We start from the raw sequence: 22,598 nt of genomic DNA, 5'->3' as shown, positions 1-22,598 counted from the left end.
TTTGGGCTTTCAGAAAAAATAAAAAATAAAGAGAGAGAGAGAAAGAAAAAAGACCACAACAACCAACTTTTGATAAAGGCAGTCTCAAGAGTCTTTTAAGGAATCTTTAAGCAATCATGGGATGAGAAATAAAGGTACTGTAAATGAATGGAAAGTGGCTAAGGGACAGAAAACAAGGTTCTGTACTTGGACTGATGTTTAATATATTTATTAATTAGCTGAAAAGGGTCTGAGCAAGGATAGCACAAAATTTGTGGATAACAGTTACATAGGTGAGTGACAAGCAGAGAACTGAGGTTCTTGAAGGATTTAGTCGGAAAGGGCAACATGATGGCAGATGAAATTAAATGTTGACAAAACTAGGTAAAGCACATTGGGAGGAATAATTTGTACTAGTCTTAGCCCTTACTGGGTGTTGGTGTAGCCATGTTGGTCCCAGGATATTAGAGAGACAAGGTGGGTGAGATAATCTTTTATTGGACCAGATTCTGTTGGTGAGAGAGCCAAGCTTTCAAGCTACACAGAGCTCTTCTTCAGGTCTGGGAAAGGTACTCAGAGTATCACAACTAAGTACAAGATGGAACAGTAGTTTAGCATAAGTAGTTACCGCATGTTCTAACTACTTAGAACTAGAAGAATTCTTCCGCCCACTTAATTTATATATGAGTTATTTGAAAACTATATTATGGATTTCCATAATTCTTTGGCATCTTAGTGCATATGGCATTGGAGTAATTCTTTAGAATTAATATGCGAGAAATAGCAGTAGCAATTCTGTTTTCTTAGTTTACTATGTAGATGCATATTTATAACATAGTCACTGCTATCAGTTGTGTTGCTGTCCGGATCACTGTATTTTTGAATGTGGAAACCTGCAGTGAAGTTAGTAAGCATTTGCAGAGCACATTATTAAAATATTTCAACTGTTACCCCTGTGTTCACTGCACTCCATTTTGATTTACACAATAAAAACTATTTAATTTGATGTATGCTTTAATATAATACTCTAAATTGAGGAAATTATTGTACAGAAGTTATGAATAATTGTTTTGAGCAGATATGCTTTCTAGCACATACTGTAATTGTATAATTGTTATGGTAAATTCTGCTTTTAAATATGATTTTACTTCAGTGCATCTTGTTCACTATTTTAAGGAAAACACAGCACATTTTTAAGTGACTGAGAGCAAATATTCATTGTATGTTTTCTCTTTTTCCCTCCTACGCCCCATGGCTCTCTAGAAATTTATGATGAAGGTAAGCAATCTAAAAATTTAGTATTGTACTTTGTATGACTTTTGACTATTTCATTTAGTTCATTATTTATCTCTTATTTTTATTTTTTAAAGTAAATATCAAACTTTCACCAGATTTTTACTTCTTGGACTTCTGAAAGCTATGGATTTAGAAACCACACAAACTTAGTTTAAGGCTTTTTTATGATCATGGATGGGCGGAGGCAGGCACTCTGGGCTATGTAGAGCAATAGTATTTGAAGGCATAACTTTAACAGTGGCAGATAAACCTTTTCTTAACTATTGTTTTAAAATATTAAAGCAATTGTCTAAAGAGGTGAAAACCTTCTTAACCTTTGCTAAAATGTATTTTAATGATTTAGAAAAAGATAACGTTTGATACATTTTATAGCTTTTATATATTTGTTGTCTCTCTTCTTTCTTTGTATCACTTTTTTTTTTTATGCTTGGCCGGTTTCTTCGATCCCAAATTAGTTGTGCCTTTGAAAATCTCCTCCTTTTAGACGAATTCTCTAAATCTGTAGGTGGAGCATAGATAAGCTAAGCATGGAAAGCTTTTCCCCATCAATATATTTTTTCACGTTTATTGTTTTTATTAATAGCCTTGTGACAAAGTTCCTTCTGTATCTTGGTGGGTCCTGCGCTTATTGGCGGATTTTCTTGCCTCAGAGATTCACCATGTGGGTTGGGGAACAGCCCAGAAACCTTCCCTCTGGTAGAACCCACAGTCCAGGTCAATCGGGAGGTTTGGGGGGAACCCGGTCCCACCCTCTGCTCCGGGTTCCAGCCCAGGGCCCTGTGGACTGCAGCCGTCTAGAGTGCCTCCTGGAACAGCTGCACAACAGCTACAATTCCCTGGGCTACTTCCCCATGGCCTCCTCCCAACACCTTCTTTATCCTCACCACAGGACCTTCTTCTTGGTGTCTGTTAATGCTTCTACTCCTCAGTCCTCCAGCAGCACATCCTCTCACTCCCAGCTCCTTACACCCACACCACAAGCTGAAGTGAGCTCCTTTTTAAAACCCAAGTGCCCTGATTAGCCTGCCTTAATTGATTCTAGCAGCTTTTTGATTGGCTGCAGGAGTTCTAATCAGCCTGTCTGCCTTAATTGTTTCCAGAAGGTTCCTGACTGTTCTAGAACCTTCCCTGTTATCTTACCCAGGGAAAAGAGACCTACTTAATCTGGGGCTAATATATCTGCCTTCTATCACTCTCCTGTAGCCATCTGGACTGACCCTGTCACAGCCTCCCTTCCCTCTGTAACATGAAATAGTACTTTTATAGTCTCTATTTGTATTATTTTGCTAATGAACTAAACGTTCTGATTCTAAAACTGGGCAATGTCAGTGACCTGAAGGTTAAAGAGCAAAATCCCACCAAACTTGGATTTACAAGAATTGTGTAATGTTGTCGTTGCAATAGCTCTTCCAGCATTAAAGTGTCCTCCATTCACTACTCTGTATGGAGAAAAAGGAATTAAACCAACTACAACCACCATTCCTACAATAAAATCATATATATTTGGTGGAATGACTGGCTTTACCCAGCATCAACACTTGACAGGTATTAATAACCTGACATTAGAAAAAAGAGTAGTCAACAGTGTTCTTGTGCATAAATCCCTATTTACTGTATTAGTCATTATTTTGTTTTTACAGATAGCAGTTTTAAAGCACATTTTAGCATTTTAAGCCTATGATAGTAATAAATTATCTGCAGCCTTGAGGGCCCAGTTTGCTTTGGAAATAATGCAGTGACTCAGGTTTTTATGAGAGGAATACTACATTTTAATACAACATTAGTACACATTGTTTTAAAGATTACAAGCATTGGGTTAAAAACATTAGAGTAGTTGCCATTTAAAAAAAATCGACATTTGAAACAGTTACTACTGTATCTTGTAAATCTTTGCTTTAGAAGACATTGCTGAAGAAATCAAAGGAAGGTATTACCACTCTCTCTCTGTACTTAATAACTGCTTTTACTGAAAATAAAAGTTTAGGTGTTATACAAATGTCAGCCAAACATCTGTAACATTTTTGGGTTTTTCCACATTTAATGTAGATCATGGGGCCCATATTTTAGAAGGTACTAATACGGAACGGAATGTGACATAACTTATTATTTTAATCAACTTTAACTCCTATTAGAGCTTCACAAAATTTTTTCCTTACAATTCCAATAATTGCACTTACCATTTACCATAATTCCCTTCTCATGAGGTATCCATCATAAAATTAGTTTTTGCAGCTGCAAAAAAGCTGTTAACTTGTTCTTCATAACAATGCACTTTAGCTCTTGCTTTCTTTTGACACATTCAGCAGTTGTGGGATGTTGTTAATTGCTGGCTTTGGTGACTGCAACTGCTTGAATATTTATATATTAAAGGAGTTGCAATTAGGACTTCTGTTCAGATGTTGAAGCATTACAGTTCTGTAGTCATGCTCCAAAGAGTATCAGAAGTTACTCTGACTTACTCTACATAGAAAAATTGCACTGATATAACTTTCCTCATTTGGGTAGGAGCAGTCATAAATTTACACACATCTGTCTCCCACCAATAGATCCATGAGTTAACTTTATATAGTTCTTCCTCCTTTGTTGTTGTTGTTGTTACTGGCATAGTTCTACATCACTAGTTAAATCGAGGTAGTGGCAATATGGTCATGCACTTATACTGATGTAGTAACACTGGAGCAAGAAGTCCTCCCATTCCTATCCGACACTGCACCATTCAATGAAGAACTGACCTGTCTGGCAACCAGGAACTCCTCAACGGCACCAATACTCCGGTTATCCTCTGGCAATTCTATCTGCCTTTGGAATCCTCCCCAGTATAACAGTATTGGCTTTCCTATCTAACAATGGATATTAGAGCTGCGTTCATCTGTCCTTCATCCACATGCGCAGTGAAGAGCTTGGACTGGGGCAGACAACAGATGCCTTCCAGGATACAATGAAAGAGATTATGGGTGTTTGATCTCTACTCCTTCAATTCCCTTCAATGCCAGTCGAATTGTGCACTATGGTGTGAAACTTTCCATCTAGCAGTGAGCCTGCAGGTAGTTCAGGGGTCCATGGAATAAGAACACCATTCCATACTCCACTAGGTTTACATCGGTTCAATGTGCTGCTATGTGGACACAGGTGTTGCAGCATGCACTGGTGTAAGCCCACTGTGGGAATGCTTTCCACCCAAATATCTGTATCAATTTCACTGAACTGATGGAATTTATATCAGTGCAACTTCTGTATATAGGCAAGGCTATGGAGTAGAAAAGACACAGGTGTGACATCCTTAAAGTACCAACCATCCAATCATCATGTGACTTTGGACAACTAGTGTCTCCAGCTAGGTTTTTACATATAATAATAAAGACTCTGTGTTTGTGAGAGAAACCATGACTTGGGGTTTATTGTAATAAGAATTCATGGTCTTTGATGTCCCAAACAACATGTTACTGAGTGAGAATCCTACATGAATTTTTACAAACGTACCTCTAAATATGCCCAGTGTAGTGTATTTATTTTATTGAAAATAAAGGATACTCTGACAAAAACCAAAAACTTGATATTAAGGTATGTGCCATGATCCATGGATCTTCCTTAAAAACACCAAAATTATTACTTTTGAGTTGTTTGTCCTTACAAACTGTCTGCTTTCATGATAGGTAGGTTAAACTTAGGAGAGACAAAACTGATATTTGAGGAAAAATTGTGAGTTGTCACCATAGCAATTCAGTGAGATTGAGCTTCAGCATTGCTATCAAACTGCCAGTGAGATAATGGCGTGTTGTTGCTGCCAATTCATTTTTTAGCTAGGCACAGTACACTTTTTTTATTCTGAAGCTCCAGTCAATTAAGAACTCACTCCACCTTGATGGAAAAGAAGTGGGAAATGCTGTAGATGGGAAAATAAAAACTTGGGCTTTTAAATGGGAATACTCTTATATCGAAGTCTAAGATCTGATGGATCTTTATGTAAAACCGTTGTAGCTATACACTTAAAACATATTTACATATGGATGATACTTAATGTACATGAAGCTGTGAAAATAAATGTGCACTGTAATGAAGCTCACTCTATTAAAAAGTGACTAGTGCTGTAACAAATATTATTAGGTTTTGTTGGCAGGCAGTGAGTATTCTGATTATATATAAAACAAAACATCTCTGTGTTGTAAAAAATCATTTACTGCAGTCTCTTTGTGTTAAAATGGATTTTATTACTTGGCTAGTTTCATTTTCATCAAGACCATGTGCACTCATGTTAGCATTTTCAAGCGTATCGTTCCCAGTTTTGGATGCCCAACTTCAGATGACTTGGGCCTGATTTTTGAACGTTCTGACCCTTCACAGATCTTGTTGACTTTCACTGGAGTTTCTGGGTACTCAGTACTTCTGAGAAACTTGCTTGTGGTTTCTCAGGATGGGCATGAAAAATTGGGCAATTTTGAGCATTTTGGCCTTAATTTCCTGTTAGACAATGCAAGCTGTCTGATATCATTTGGACACCAGGCGACAAACACTTGTGAGTTTGGACATCTCTGAATGCAGTTGAAGAAGTGTGATTATACTGCTTGGGAAATGGGGGAGCAATATTTCAGGAGTCTGGGGCTGGAGGGGGCTTGACAGGACCTGTTGATCTGTGGCTACACAGATGCACTGGCCATTCTGCCTCCCCATTCCCATATGGAAGGTAACACAACACACATCAAAGTTACGTCACTCCTGAGGCCTGAAGAGTGGCTTCACTTCCATTTTCAGCCTAAGGGGAAAGATTTTTATCTCCCTGAAGATCTCTACAAAGAATCTCTATATGGCTGGATGCAAAGTCCATAATTTTGCCCGTATCAGTCAAATAAGAACATGTGATATTAAATGACAGTTTAATTCAGTAATCACTTGTCCAAGTCTTTTCTGAGAAGTGTCCAACTGAAGTAATACATTCTGATTAAAATTTCACTATGGTAAGAAGCAGCAAAGGTTACTTAACTGGATTACACAGCTAAAGAGAACACATTGGCAGTATTAACTACTGCCAAATCATCGAACTTCATCTGTATCAAAAAATCGATTTAACTAGCAGGGGGCAGATACGTTTGTGGGTGTTGAATGGAAATAAAGAGGAAATGTTACCTGGGAGCCGATTATGTTTGGAAGAAGGGTCTAATTTTAATCTAACCTGTCCATCAACCAATTTTCTTTATCTGTACAGACTGCACAAGGTGGTGGTCATCGAACGCTTCTTTATGGACATGCAATATTGCTGCGCCATTCCTACAGTGGCATGGTATGTATGAATTTTACCTTGATGTGTAGGTGTTGATGCTAGTGTTTGTATCTATTTTCTGTCAGTATTTATACCTACAAGTGATAACACTCAAACTATTGCCATTTAAAATTATCCTGTGAATTATTCACATGAGAGAAGTGTTTCTCCCGCTGAACTTATGGCAACAAAGTGGGTTAGGAGACTGGTAATAAGAAACAGTGTCTTTCACTTGTAGGTTCTCTTTTGAAATCCAGCCCATGTTGATACAGACCAAAAATAATTAATATCTGATCCCTGTCTGTTGGCCTATGTTAAATGGGTTCATGACTTCTCATTTCCTTTCCCAATGGGATAATTGTTCACATTACATAAATTACAGTATTGCCACAACTGCTGTCTGGTTGGCAATTTGAACACCGGCCAAAGATTGAATGGACAAGGAGACAGAACCTTGTATATACTTCAGACAGAAATCTTGCCAATTTCAATACCTTTCTGGAGCATCCAGGTTCAAAGCTTCCTAAAAGACCCATCAAAATCTTAGAAATTAAACTCCAGTGGAAATCATTCCATTGTCAGTATTGCTCTCCCTGTTTTTCACTGAAAAGCTGATGTAGATGAAGACTGACAACATATTTCAGAACATTAATCTTAGCTCAAGTGCTGTTCTCATTAACAGGCAGTTAAAATCCTGGTGCTTTAAAAGAGAGTGGTTAGGATTGTTCAAGAAGTGATAAAAAGTTCTATAATAGCAGGCTGATGGCTTGTAACATTCAGAATAAGAAATCAGGCATGAAAAAAAACTACTGAGACTTTTTTTTTTTTTTTTGGTAGTATCTTTGCTGCCTCTCCACCTCACGGTCTTCGATGGATAAATTGGCATTTGATGTGGGATTGCAAGAAGACACAACAGGTAAAACTTTCTCTCTTAAGGAACCCCATGCCACGGAGGATTCCTTTTGTTTAATCATTAGATTAAATTGATATAAATGCAAACTACTTTAAAAAGGTGTGACTACAAAGTTAAAGGCACAGAAATTAAGATTCTTACAATGTTACCATGGCCATGTTGCACATATGCAATATTTTATATTCCATTTTTTCATACCAAATACATAGTTTAATGTGTCTTTTTTAGGCTGTAAAATGTATGATGTAGAATATTAAGGATATGGTACATGGCCAAGTTATTGTTGCGGTAAAATCCTTATCTTGTACATTTGTTTAATTTTAATTCTACATCATTAATGTTGCAATAATGTAGGTGGTTTGGCTTTTTCTCGATTTTCTCTTTCTTTCTTTCTTTCTTTCTTTCTTTCTTTCTTTCTTTCTTTTTGAAAGCGGGAGAGAGAGAAATCACCTCTGCTTACTAAAGTTAGGTGAGGGGTACGGATGAGGTTTCTCCTTTGCTGCTGCTGTTGACTGGAGACAATTTCCTACAAGTCTCACAGGGCTACAAAATTGTTTAATTAGCAAGATTTTATAATATATATTTGAAAAGGAACAATTTTTTCCAAATGCCATGAGTATCTGAAAACGGGCTTCATTATGGAAACTAATTTGCAAACAAATTAACAAGTACTCTTATTATGAATGAAAGCTACATGTACAGTACCTTCTAGTGGCGTTAGACCAAAGAATTGACTATAGTCTTAATTTAACAATGCTTTCTTTTACTAACAGGTTAATTTTTGATAATCTCTTTTGCGTCCTCATTGGTGGATTTCCCCTCAATATCTATGCCCTCGTTCTCAGAGGAGAATTTCTTCTTCCCCATTCTTACTCAAAACCTTGTGACATAGTGACAAGGAAGGTCCCTTAGTGAAAGAAGACTGGATTGCGTTTCCTAAAGAGCTTAGAATTGTTAGTCCTATCTTGTCATCACTGATCATTACCAGACCGTTATTCCAACACATGTGAGCTGTTCCTATACTCTGTTGGCTGAGCACGTATCCTCTTCAGTATTCCTATCTCTGATAGAGAAGGATACAAGTCTCTGAGCCATAACAGATTTTTTTAATGTGGTAATGCAGGAACGATAACTCAAGGACAGCATGTTCTGTCCTTAGCTAAAGTCCTTAGACTTTGGGTCTGCCAGGACTACATCTGGGAGCGAGCCTCTGAGCCCGGGTCCACAGACTTGTGCTAGTGGGGCCAGTGGTCTACAGTTAGCTGTGTAGATGGTGCTTTGATATTGAGACTTGGGTTGGAGCTTGGACTCTCAAGCCTGAGGGGGGGGAAGGTGGGGAGGGAAGGGGTTGCCTGAGTGAGTAAAAACGAGGTCAGGACATCAGGGCTCAGACCTTTTGAATAATTAAAAATAAACCCTTTGAACTTGTATTTAAGTTAAGAAATACATTCAAATATAACAGGTTCTAATATCTTTATAACTCAATCTCCTAGAATGGGGGAGAGGAAATATTGTCTACATTTTATACTAAGATCAGAGAGATTAAGTGACTTCCCCTAGTGATTTAGCCAATGAATATACTGTAATGAATCGTATCTCAGGAAAGTATGTCAAACAAAGTGTTAACTATATACAAGGCATTAAAGTACATATGGACATTAATAAGAATTTTTTAAAAAATCCAAATAAAACTGAAGAAATAAGAATAATACCAAGAATTTCCTTTCTAATGTGTCTTTCATTAATCCATGACAACACAGGTGAGGCCTGCTGGTGGACCATACATCCTGCCTCCAAACAGCGATCAGAGGGAGAAAAAGTGCGTGTTGGAGATGACCTCATCTTAGTTAGTATATCTTCAGAAAGATACTTAGTAAGTGCTACAGTAAGAATATATAGATTGTGCTTGTCTTATAGAAATGATGATCCAGAAAATGACATGGAAATTAATAAAGCTATTGCTCTACAGTTTGATCTGCAATTTTTTCTCTAAAGTATAGATTAAATAATACAATCTCAGTGTTTGATAAAATATAAATAGCTGTTAATACTGCTTGAGCATAAGAGCTAACACTGATATCATGACATAAACCAAAACATCATAGGTCTGGAAGTAGTGACATTGGTATATAGGATAATGATATTGATGTTATTGGTTCTTGAATAAATTTACTAATTATATGAAAATGAAATAGTAATTATGAATTCATACTATAGAAGATCCTAACATAATTGTGGAATTGTATAATAGATCTGAGATTAACAGCCCTTTTTATATATGAAATAAAACTTTATATCAGAATTAAAAAAAAATCTACCTGCATAAGGTTAAGGTTGTAAAACAAACTGGTAAGTGAATCAATAATCATTTAAAAACAGATATTGAGTCTAAACTCATCTAACTGTGGGAGGAATAATTTTACATCATTACAATTGTAATCTAACTCTCCTCTTTTCTTTCTCAGGCCTTGCATTTCACTGCTATTGTTAGTTTGTATCACAGTCTTCATTGTATTCAAGTACCATTTGCAATTTGCGAAATTCATTGTTAAATTGTATTTTAAAGAAAAAGTGTGAAATATATCAAGATATATTCCATCTATGATTTAAATAAGATATAATTAAGACTGAGAAAAGTGTAGATTTAAAAAAAAAATACATAAGTAAAAAAGTGTGGTTTTTACCTGTAGTCTATAAATAACCTCTTCGGGGCTATTACAGCCTACTTGGCCATATACATTTTGGTAAATATGATAATTTAGAGTAATTTTTTTCATAACACCAATTTATTAGTGTTCTATGTAAATCTTTTTGTAAATCCCATCATGTGTGTAATACTGGGCAGAAAGAGAGCACACTACATCCTAAAATACAAGAAAATTATTGTGTTGCAATTCTGCCATCTTGTCTATTTGTTGGGGGTTGGTTGAAATGGGCGGAAAGCAATGCATATAGATTGCTTACTTCCTACTAGTTCAGAAATGAGCATAGTCTTCCATATAAGAGGGTAGTCAATGCCAGATCTTTTTTGCCATATGATGCTTTCTATTTGCAGTGTAAAAAGTGAGTGTGGAGAGTTAATAACTTTACCAGCAGTAATAAAATATGTGACAAGCTTTCTCACCTGAACTATCTGCTCCCGAATCCAAGGAAGAACTACTGCATTGATAGGGAGCCATCATGGTCCAGTAGGTGGAGCAATGGACTGTAAATCAAGAGACCTGAGTTATAGTCCTGCCTTTTTTTCTTTTTTCCTCCAAAGTGCTGTGACACTGCTGAAGCTGCTGCCCTCACTCCGCTCCGTCCCTCCCCCCCCACTATAGGCCGGCACCTGTCGCATCTCTTTTAAAGTGATTTGATGTACTGATTAAAAACATTCCATAAAAGCTAAGTGTTGTTATAATATCTGCACTGGGCTGTGACCACTTCCTTTCAAGGACAGAGTATGACTCTGCCTAACCCAATCAGATCAAAATGATGTTCTCTTATAAATATTGCTGGCCATTAGGTTGGACCCATAACCAGTCAGTTTCCTCTGTTGGGGCAACAGAGTTCTGTGAACACGTCTCAATGTTGCCAGCATGTGCCACCATCTAATGTGTATTTTTAAAAACTGCTGCTGCACTCATGTGTGCCAGATATGTATGGTTGATAGCAGAGCTCACCACTGATAGCTTTCGAATATGCCAATCTTTTAACATTCAATTAACATTTTGTGTATTTCAAGTGAATAAGGATCTGGATCACAATGAATTGTTAGTCTTTTAAACATCCCCCAGAACAAATTCCATAGATCTGAAAATGAAATACAAGAGGAATGATGAAGATAAAATGAGAATTAGTAGCAATGAGAAGTTTCAGAGTAACAGCCGTGTTAGTCTGTATCTGCAAAAAGAAGAACAGGAGTACTTGTGGCACCTTAGAGACTCAGCTGAGTAATGTGTTAGAAAATCAATTTAAAAACTTGAAAACTGCAGTTATTTCAGTGCAGAGATGTTCAATACAGTGTAATAATTTCTACATCACAAGAGACACATAGTTACTATACTGATTATAATGCTGGTCTGCAACTGCATTATGCAAATCTAAGAAGGCTTGAGATTTGCTTCTCTTTCACATCCAAGATGACAATGACTTAAAATATGGGAAACTAATACTCTGATATCATTAGAAATGGAAGTTTCTTCCTGAAATTGTTTCAGCATTGTTGACTGATTGGGGACAGGGAGAAATTCCTTTAAAAAGATTATGTATCTTGAATTGGAAGAATATTTTCTAATACAGTGCGGCTGACTTCTGTCACCCTCCCAGGACAAAGGAACAGCTGCTTGTGAAATAGGAAAGGTACTCACTCTAAATCTTTATTTATGCCATAAGAGGGCCTTGAATACAAGAGCCTTCATGCAATCAGAGACTTCTGGAGCGCAAGGGAATAACCAAAGTTGTAATAGATGGGGTTGGAAGTGCAGCTTAATATTAAGCTTGCCCTACACTTCCCATTGAGAGGCCCTAGTTTTACTTGCTTATGATTTGGCTAAACTTTAACAGTTTGGGCTGAAGCTGTTTGTGAGAATGCGGATAGGGAAGAACACATAGTGTTGCCCATGTATTCAGAGCAGGGTTTGAATAGCATGCAGTAAATAAGTCTTGAGACCACACATTGAACAATTAGAATAAAACAAAATATTAAATAGCTGCTGATTAAGTGAACGCCATCCATCCTGTGCCCTGAACAAAGCAGGGGTTATATGGAAAACGTAATATATGATCATATAATTACAGACTGTATGTGCTGGATAAAGGTTGCACAGGCAACCTCAATTCTGGTGTTTCCTAATTTTTGAGTGTTTGACCGTGTGACTATAATAGTGTTCCTTTTTAAGATAGTGTTTTTATGTAATCATAATTAATTATGATGAAAATTTGGAAGGGATATTAAACCTCCTACTTCAGGGTTTAAACTGTCTAACTATTAGAGCGTAGGCTGATACTTTCATCATTATCCCACATCTGCCTGCTGAGGCATTCTTTCTCCTTCCTCTGAACATAAGAACGGCCATACTGGGTTAGACGAAAGGTCCATCTAGCCCAGTATACTGTCTTCCGACAGTGGCCAGTGCCAGATGCCCCAGAGGGAATGAACTGAACAGGTAATCATCAAGTGATCCATCCCCTGTCGCCCATTCGCAGGTTCTTGCAAACAGAGGCTAGGGACACCATCCCTGCCCATCCTGACTAATAGCCATTCATGGACCTATCCTCCATGAACTTTTTTAGTTCTTTTTTGAACCCTGTTATAGTCTTGGCCTTCACAACATCCTCTGGCAAGGAGTTCCACAGGTTGACTGTGCATTGTGTCAAAAAATACTCCCTTTTGTTTGTTTTAAACCTGCTGCCTATTAAAATATCTGGAAATAGCCGCTATCATGATACAAGACTAGTCAGACCTTGTGTCTGATGTAGAGTGACATTTCCTATATGCCTGTAGACTCACGCTATAACCCCCCACTCTGACACTCCCTATATGTAGATGGGGGAGGCTGGAAAGGGGTAGTATATAGCTAGCAGTCCCAGCTATACACCAGCTACCCCGTGGGTCCCTGGCTGGCTGTTTACACTACCTTTCTGGCTGCTTTGCTTCATCAGATGGATAAAAAGGGACTAGGGTTTAGCAAAATGTTCAATCCTACTAAAACTTCTTGGGTTTTGCCTAATTTTGGATCAAAACCTGGAATTTTCAACTCTTTTCACAGAATGCAAGGGGCTGGTTCCCCCCTCCAAAAAAATACTCAACTCAGGTTTGCTCAAAAGGTTCAGAGATCTTTTAGTGATCCTGGGTTCCATTTCATTTTTGTATCCAAACCTGTCAAGTTTTTAGCTGTATTATGAAAACTTTACACAGCTACAATTTTAAGGGTTTTACTTTCCCTTCCTGTTCCTCTCTTCCTTCCTGTAAGCAAATATCGTTTCTAAATGCTTTTTTGACAGCATCCACCATTGTCAGTATCATGTATGTCCGTTAACTTGGACAAAACAAGTTGAGTCAGAAGTGAAGTTATACCTGGCAAATTAGCAGGATGGATGCTGTTCAGTGTTTTTGTTTGTGAAGGCACTATGCCAGTTTTCCCTCTTACGCTTTTTCTGAAGACTGCTTACTTTAAAATAGTCTTAAAATCAAATGTTCTTCCCTCCTGCAGCATAAAGAGAACAGAAAGCATGAGGCTAACTAGCTGTAGGTACAGTTATGTGAACTTTGATTCCTTGCCTGGCATAAAAATAGCCATAACTTGGTTATTTTACATCACATTGGGCTTTCCCTTTGCCCGATCCCAGTCTCTGTAAGGAGAACTAAGCAAAATTGTGGAGACATCCTTTCTGTTCCATTGAATTCCTTCTCAGAGGCACAGCTTTTGTGAGGAAGGTCCTTTCAAGACATGTTTTGGAACCTACTGGTATTGCTTGGTTGGCTGGCAAGGGTAATTATCTGAGAAATAAAAAATGACCCTCTGTCCCATGGCTGAAAGGGTTAATACTCATTTAGAGCCATATTCTGGATCCTGCTGTGGAGTGCAAGGAGTTGGGGAGAAAGAGGGTACCTGGAGGGCAAGAGTCAGCTACTTGTGTTCTCTCACCCAGAGGTTCCACAACATTTTTTTTCTGAGCCCCTATCAGAGATTCATGTCCCATGCATGCCCCCCTCTTTCTAAGGGGGGACTTACCCAGTGCAGCTGAGGAAACCTTTTGCTCCCTGCAGCAGTTGGGCAGTTTCAGCTGCCGGGACCCGGTTCCTTGCCTATCTCGCTCCCCACCTGTGCAGGGGAAGCTAATGGGCAAGCTAATGTGCTGAAGGGCTGGGGTCAGGAGGGGGCTCTCTCTTCCAGGGGATGAGTACTCCTGGGGTGCAGCTTTCAGCTCCCCACTTAGTGTTCCCACTGGCCTCCCCAGCAGAGGAAGGTAACTGTAGCAGTGGGGGAGTAAGATGGGCAGGGAGCCTGGTCCAAGTAGCTAATACTGACTGCATAGAGCCTCACCAAACAGAACCCCCTCCTGACCCTGGCTCTTCAGTGTGACCCTATCAGGTCCTCATGCCCCCTGATAATCTCGTTGTGCTCCACGAGGGTTGCATCCCCCCCCACCCCGTTTGCTCTAAGCAAAGAGAAGAAAAGGGCAAAGGTGTTAGCCCCACTGGAGCAAATCTGTAACTTCCATTTCCTACACTAGCTGATATTGATCCTGCTTCGATGATGATGCCATTGCTGGTTTCATGTAGAGTCCTGAAGCACCCTCGGAGGCATTGCTTGCAGGCAGAATATTTCCAGATACTGCTACTGGTGTGTGTGGCCCTCTGAACCCCTTTCTCTCCTCCAGTGCAGCAGTGGCTTTAATAGCTGCAGTATAATCTTTAACATACACTTCTCAAGTTGCACCAGAAAGGAAGCCTTTTTTGCTACTTGGGAAAGGCTGAGAAATTTAAAGAGCCCATAATTATCAGCTACAACTAGATGAGATATCAGCACTGACATGGCTTAGCTGTAAGGAAGCCTTCAGCCGGCTTTTTGTTTTCTTAATATTTTGCTCTCTGCACACCAGCACGTTCTTCAGTACAGAAACATTAGGTACATTTAAGTATGTTTTTCCTTGAGTGACGGAAATGTGTGGATTGAAATATATTGTTTATTTCCACAGTGCACTCTGCATTTCTTTCGTGTCAGCGTTTGTGCATGCCTTGAGTGCTGCATTTAAAATAAAATGAGCTAGTCATTTGGAGCTATTGTTTTCTAGATGTAATTGTGGTACTAGAGGCATGGCTTGAAGGTTCTTGCAGAGATATCCTTCTCATGTTTAAGAATTTCAATAAATCAGATGCACAAGATTCTGCAGTGAACACCAATGAACAGAGCTGTGATTGTGAGAGATTATTTTCCTTTAGGTCAATATATATTATGTTAAGTGAGGCTACAAATGATGGGAGAACCTGCTGTGCTAGGGGAGACTTCAGTTTTTCAGAAATCATAGATAGGCTGCAGAGTTTTACATATGTTTATAAAATATTGTGTTAAATCTCCTTTGATTTAAACACTAGGACTGATTAATAGCTGTTTTATGGTCTGATTCTTTTCTTGTTAGAAGGGGTGCAGCTAGCAATTAAGTTTGCCTGATGCTGTCCATTTCAAGACACTGTTTTCAGTTGCTGCTTAGTTCGCCAAAGAATTTGGGCTGAAATTTTCCATGATGGGTGTCTGCCTCAGTCTGGTGTTTTTTGTTTGTTTGTTTTTGTTCTTTTTTTTTTAATTTCAATGAAAATGGTTCAGCTGTTTCTCAGAATGAGGTTAGGGGGAAAATATGTAGTTTTGCCCATGTTGAAAAAGTTCCTACAACTCGTTCCCTGTAAGGATGAACCTTCTGCCATCTCTGCGAAAATCAGCCCAAAGGTATCCAAATTATCAGCCCCTGAAAATGTTTTCACATACTCAGTAGAGACTTCTTAAAGTCTGACTGATAAATTTTCCAAAGATTTGTCTGTACTGAGCATGCTCCATTCTGAAGCTGCAAGGGCTGAGCAGAACTTCACCTGCATTTGCTCCACCTGGCTAGTGGGAGCTGGGGCTGTGGAGTCAGGTGCAGGAACCGAGAGCTGGGAGACTCTCTGTCTTCTGTCTTCATTGTCTCCCTGATGGCTCTCAGGTAGCAAGGAGAAAAAATCCAGACTTGAATGCAGAGTGATGAGGGAATGGCAATGGGGGAGACTGGGACAAAGGGTTGGGGGTGGATAGAAGAGTGGGATAAGAAGCCAAAGAGGGTAGTGTTGGGGGGGCTGGGATGAAATAGTGGTGATGGGGCACTGGAACCTGGAGAGAAATAGGGAGGGTGAAGAAACTGGGACTGGGACAAGGACTGCCTGGAAGACATGGGGCAGGAAAGGGTCAGACTAGGTAGAAGAGGGTGAGTTTTCCTCAGAACCTGGAATAGAACTCAGGAATCCTAATTTCAACATTCCTCTCCTGTCTGCAAATAACTGTCAAACCCACTGGCAAAATGTATGCCTCTTCTTCCTGTAGTGGCGGTCCATACAGAGGTGACAGCCTGCTACTGCTCTGTTACTTGTTATGTCACGTGGCAGAGGCCTCTGCTTTGCATCTAAAACTTCTAACCCTGATGATCAGTATGGTTCCATAGGATGGAATTTCTGTTTTTTTTTTTTTTTTTTTAATTTGCTTTTTTAAAAACACAGGCAATTACATACTGTTCTTTAATGCAGTTTTTTGTAAAGTTGCAAAGTCAAGCCCTCTAAATTTAAGCAATGCCAGAATTAAGATTTCCTACATAATTTTAATTTGATCCACTTGTGTGTGTACAGCATGATATAATCTTTAATTACATGATCACATTCTATTTTTTCCACTGGACTTCTGCACCCATTCAGTGCACTGGATGGATGGTGCTAAGGGGGTGAGTCAAGTTGGATAGTTAATGAGGCTGTTGTCTGTAGGATCTGTTTCATTTGTTGAGACGTTGAAAGGTGTGTAGTGAATAAGGCAGGGTGCTTCAAGAAGATAAAAGAAGGTTTCATAGTTAAGGCAGTTGAATGCTTCCCTGGAGAACTGGATTCTATCTCTGCCACACAGTTCCTATGTGATACTGGGCAAGTCACTTAAATGAAATTTTTCACAGGTGGCCAGTAAACATATGTTGCTAATTTTCTGGGTACCCAACTTGAGATACGTTTGATCTGATCTGCAGAAGTTCTGAGCACTGACAGCTGCAACTGAAGTCAATGGGAGCTGAAATAAACTGCTATAAAATACTAGGTTCTCTGAAAAATCAGGCCATATTCATGTGTTTGTACAGTGGTTACCACAGTGGGGTTCTGGTCCATGACTAAGGCTCCTAGTAGTGGCAGATTAGCCAATGGACCCACAGGGCCTGTGCTCAGAAGCCCTGGCCAATCGGGGGCCCAGAAAAATGGGTGTCCCGCCCCCAGCCGACAAGTGCCGGGGTGGGGCAAGGCCATGCTGCACTCCCTGACAGCAGCACCGAGTGGGTGGAGTGGGAGAAGCCCCGACCCTGGTCCCCTGCGTGGGGCAGCAGGGGAAGCCCCATGGCCTGGACCCCCAGACCTCAGCTGCGGCCCCAGGACTGGAGGAGCTCTGGCTGCATGCTGCAGCCTCAGGGCTGGAGGAGCTCTCATTCCCCGCTGCAGTCCCAAGGCCTTGGGAGGGGGGACAGAGCTTCTCCGGTCTTGGGCTGCAGTGGGGAAGGGGGAGAGAAAGGAGCAAACGGGGGCCACATTTTGGGGGGGACAGAATGGGGTGGAACAGGGGAGGGGCTGTGAGGGGAAAGGGCAGAATGGTGTGCAGTTGTAGGAAGGCTGCAGGCGGAAGACGCAGAATGGGGGCAAGACTGCAGGTGGAAGGTATAGGGGGGGTCCCCCCCACTTGCTCTGGCCCAGGGCCCCACAAAACAGTAATCCACCTCTAACTCCTAGGCACTATGGTAATACAGATTAATAATAGCCTCTGTGCTTCAGTTCCCCATCTGTAAAATGGAAATAATTATTTCACTATTCCTTGCAGGGGTGTTGGAAAGATAAATTCATTAATGTTGGTGAAGCATTCAGGTGATTCAGTGATGAGTAGTGTAGAAAAGCCCATAAATAAATTAATAATTCTGTATTCAGAGCAGGATTTGAATAGTGTGCAGTATGCCAGACATGGGGCCACACACTGAACAATGAAGAGAAAACAAAATATAAAGTACCTGCTCATTCAGTGAGCACAAGCCTTCGTATGCACTGAATGAGGCAGGTGTCCTGTGGAAAAAGATAGCATAACTAGGAGATATCATTCTATTCACATTAATGGTTATTACTTGATACATCTAAATGAGCTGGGAGGTCAGTGGGCTGATTTGCAATGCTTGTATAATGCCACAGCAGTAAGATATGCACTGAGAGAGACCAGGCAAGAAACAGAAAGATGGGATGACATACTGCCATTATGCTGTTGGTAGTTGACACACTATTATTTTAGTCATTACCTGTTGTAGACTGTCTCCCAGCCATCTGAGTGTATGTCAGATATAATTAAAAAAAAAATTGAAGTACTATCTTAAAGTCAAGGATCTGCCGTTGCTCCTCATGTCTGATCTAGGTAACTTAGTTTAGGATTTTCTAAAGCACCCATTACTTTGGTATCTAAGCACTGTTACAATCCAATAATTTAAAATACACTTTTGATACTATATGTGAAAAGTTATTAATCTGGTAAAATAAATAATAATTAAAAATCTAAGTTCTTATTTACCGGACAGTTCTCAGTTGCTCCTCTGTAGTCTTTACAGTATATCAGAAGTCCCCAAATACATATTAATGGAACAGATTCTGACAATGTAGAGTGCAGGCTTTGTAGGATTACTGCAAGTTACATCTTTTAATAGTAGAATGTCTGAGACAGCAAAATATATCTTCACACTACTTAGAAAAACAGCAAAAACAGATAAGAAGACAGACTTAAAAGATAGCCATGTGATGGTTGCTGATTGGGCACATAAAGAACTGAAACTGAGAAGGAGGAAGCGTATTAGGCACTCACTCCAAGATAGCAGAGAGTACATTAGCAAAACAGACTACACATTAAAAAAAAAAGGGAGAAGTATGTAGGGACAAAATTAAAAAGGCCAAGGCACAAAATGACATTAAACTAGCTAGAGACATGAAGGACAACAAGAAAATATTCTACTAATACATAAGAAACAAAAGGAAGACCAACGACAGCATAGGTCTGTTACTCAATGGGGAGAGACCGGGAACAATGACAGAAAATGTGGAAATAGCAGAAGTGCTAAAAGACTTTTTTGGTTTTGGATCTCACCAAAAAGGTTGGCTAGAAACTGTTTTTTGTTCCAAAGCACCAAGAACCTTTATGTTCTGCATAATCACTTATATGACTCCTTTCTAATGCAAACAGAGACTTGTTATGGGTTTTAATCTAGTGCTGCCTCCACTACTCCCTGGAAACAGTGACTAGGTATGCTATTATTCACTCAATTGTTTCAGAGGGTATTTCCCTCCCTTTTCTGCCTACTTCCCCTTCACATACATATTTTCTCCACTGTAATGACTCAATATAACCTTTACCTTACTTGTATGAGGGAGAACCTGTATCTGTATCATACTTCTGCAGAGAAAACTTGGTGATTGGTGCAGCAGATATAGATTGGCATGGTGAATGCAGTTCATACATACAGTTAATTCACGAGAGGGAAACCCTGAAGCATATCTCCTCCCCCAAGTGCATTGAGAAGCACGGAGGATGAATAAACCAATGCCAAATTTAGAAAATCCATAAATTGCTCCCAGATTGAAATGAATAGGCAACCACTGAGTCTAAACACTCAGAGGAGATGTTAGTAGTGGTGAAAGAGGCAATGAACTGGCACCAGAGTGTCTGCCTCCCTCTTAGGAAGAAGCCATAGACAATCTCTATTCTAGTATAGCCAACCTGTAAAATTATAACAAGTGCAAGTTCCAGTGATGTTCTATACTAAGTAGGGCTAAACCACCTTTCATTTTCAGGTGTCAGAAAGTCATCAAATGGATTCATGGTCCAAGATACTGCTAAATAAAATTACAAGAGACTTTTGAATATCTTGAAAAATCATTTTGGGAGTATCAAAGGGGAAGTGATATAAAATATATATAAAAAACGGGCAGATTTCCATTTTGATATGACTAATCCTTCCCACCTAGAATGTTTTCTCCTTGCTTTTAGTTAAGATCAACTAACTTTATGGCAGACTTTGCCATTTCTGTGGTGTTTAGATGGATTATCTTTTTCTCTCTAATGTGGACTAATGTGGAACACTCACACCTCTGTCACCTCTAGCCTAGATTATTGTAATTCTCCCCTCACTGGACTTCTCTTGTAACTGCCATTTATAGGGTGTTGCTTCCCTGACTTTTGGTATTTCGTTTATGGTAATTGCTAATGCCCATCTTCAGGATCTGCAGATAGATTTACTTCAGAGTCTTGCTTGACCCTACATAAAAACTATAATGTTATAGGACAGGAGCAGATGCTTGTAGGTTGTGAACTGAGGACCTAGATACATATTGATTGGCTTCATATACAGAGATCAAATTAAATGAATCCGGTTTGGATTATGTAACAATTTTGCATGGGTCAGAGGATTTATTTTTCTTTTGTAGCTGCTGTACATGCGTCCCTGTGATAGAATGTACTGAATCTGTAAACCTGGCCTGTGAAAGTCAATGGAGACTATTACTGTGTGTTAATACTGAATGAATGTTTCCATGTGATTTAATTAACATCTGATAGGAATTTTTAAAATCTGTAATAAATATCTAATTTCTCTCCTTTGTGTAGCATCTGTCCTATGGCAACGGTAGCTTACATGTTGATGCAGCCTTCCAGCAAACACTCTGGAGTGTAGCCCCAATAAGCTCAGGAAGTGAAGTAGCCCAAGGTAAGATTGACTTGACTTTAATTATTAGAGTCCGCCGGACTGTGAATTAAATACATCCCCCCAAAAATCTGCCAATGATTCATGTACTGTAGCAAGGGGGTTTCTCTTGCATGAACATTTGATCTCACAAATGGATGTAAAAAATATGTTCCAAAAACCAAGACTAAAAATTGTACCAAAGGGTATAGTAATGATTTTCTACACACTTATTTCTAAGGAATGGAAAAAAATGAAGTAAATATTTTTATCCTAAAGTCACATTAATGTTGAAAATAAATGATAGAATATTTTACAGTCCAAATTTAAAATTACTCGCTCATATCAATCTTAAGGTTGCAATACATATAGGGAGAACTGGTAGTGACACCTGTATTTAGGTTACCAAACAATTTCTATATATGTGTGTAGCCCACACTAACAGTGAGGCTATTTGTCCACCTCTAATCGTTAGACCACATTTAGAGGATTATGAGTTTGCTACTGCTTCTAATTATGGGCCTTTTTCTTTAACTCAGGCAGTAGATGTTCATGCTTATAAATCCAAAGGGCCTGGGTTCATTCCCTGCATCTGTCTTGAAGGGTGAACCTAGGACTTGCTGGGCAAGGAGAATGGGACTACTTGTGTGAGGAGAATGGGACTGGGATGGGCCATGGATGAGGAAGAGCCAGGACGGGACAGGCTGTAGAATTGGTCTGTTATATTTAGAGTCTAGAAAGAATTTTTATTCAACTGTTGAAGTGAATTTGGGCAAAGAATTCCTGAATTTCAACACCATGACATATTACTACGTTTGTGGGCAGAGGAGAAAGAGGGATCCTTCTTACAAAATAATCTTTTATGGCAGGAAACTCAATAATTTGTAATTCTGTAGAAAGTAAATTTTGTGATTTACTTTTATAAATACTGTACTGACAGTCCTTTTAGCAAACTCACAAACATCCTTACTTTCCCAATCTACTGCAGGGTGTGTATTGTTTTTTTAAAAAATAAAACCAAATAACACCCACCAGTTTAAATTTTTGTAACTGACAGATTTTTCTAGCAGGTATTGCCATTGGTTTTGTTCTGATTTGATTAGCACTGTCATTAACACCGATTCTCTTCATTTTCTTTGTTCTGTGAGGGTAACAGAGCCATTTTACACATTCAGAGCTTGAATAAAATGGTGTCTGCTACAGTGAATTGTTAGGCAATTATCAGTGCATGACTGAAAAGTAGTAGCAGATGAGGTGTTCATACCCACAGAAGATCATATGAAAATGATGCCAGTTTTACATTTTTGTATCAGAGCATTTGATTGAAACTCAAGTCAATACAATTTTTCCTTTTTGCCTCTTTTATAGATACAGGTTTTTAACTAATTGACTTAATTTTTGGGAGCAGCATTGTCCCTTGCATAGGTAATCATCTGGGTAATGTCAGGAACAATTAGTATTAGTAGTGAAGACTTTATTACAGCAAAGCCTGCAATCACTACTGTAATTAAGTCTGTCCTTTGTGAAGGAAGGATGATCTTGAAGTTAAAGCACTGATTTTGTGTATGACCTTGGACAAATCACCTTGGTCTCTGTGCCTTATTTTATCTATAATTAAAATATGGATAATTGTTATCCCAGAGTTCAGGGTGACATTAATTTAATTAATGTCTATAAAATACTTTGACATCGTTG

General features: G+C 39.1%; 1 protein-coding gene across 1 annotated transcript in view; it reads left to right on the top strand.

Annotated features, from left to right (window-relative positions):
• The window catches only part of RYR2 (ryanodine receptor 2), a 687,809-nt gene that overhangs the window by 253,820 nt on the left and 411,391 nt on the right, over positions 1-22,598 (top strand). The window contains exons 5-9 of the mRNA XM_054022704.1: positions 1,243-1,257; positions 6,476-6,550; positions 7,367-7,445; positions 9,203-9,315; positions 20,828-20,927. Of these exons, the coding sequence (XP_053878679.1) occupies positions 1,243-1,257; positions 6,476-6,550; positions 7,367-7,445; positions 9,203-9,315; positions 20,828-20,927 (382 nt within the window). The remainder of the gene's footprint in view (positions 1-1,242; positions 1,258-6,475; positions 6,551-7,366; positions 7,446-9,202; positions 9,316-20,827; positions 20,928-22,598) is intronic.

This window comes from Malaclemys terrapin, chromosome 3 (genome assembly GCF_027887155.1).
Source record: "Malaclemys terrapin pileata isolate rMalTer1 chromosome 3, rMalTer1.hap1, whole genome shotgun sequence".
Lineage (NCBI taxonomy): Eukaryota > Metazoa > Chordata > Testudines > Emydidae > Malaclemys > Malaclemys terrapin.
The sequence above is the reverse complement of the archived record's forward strand: the minus strand, read 5'-3'. Positions and strand labels throughout refer to the sequence as shown.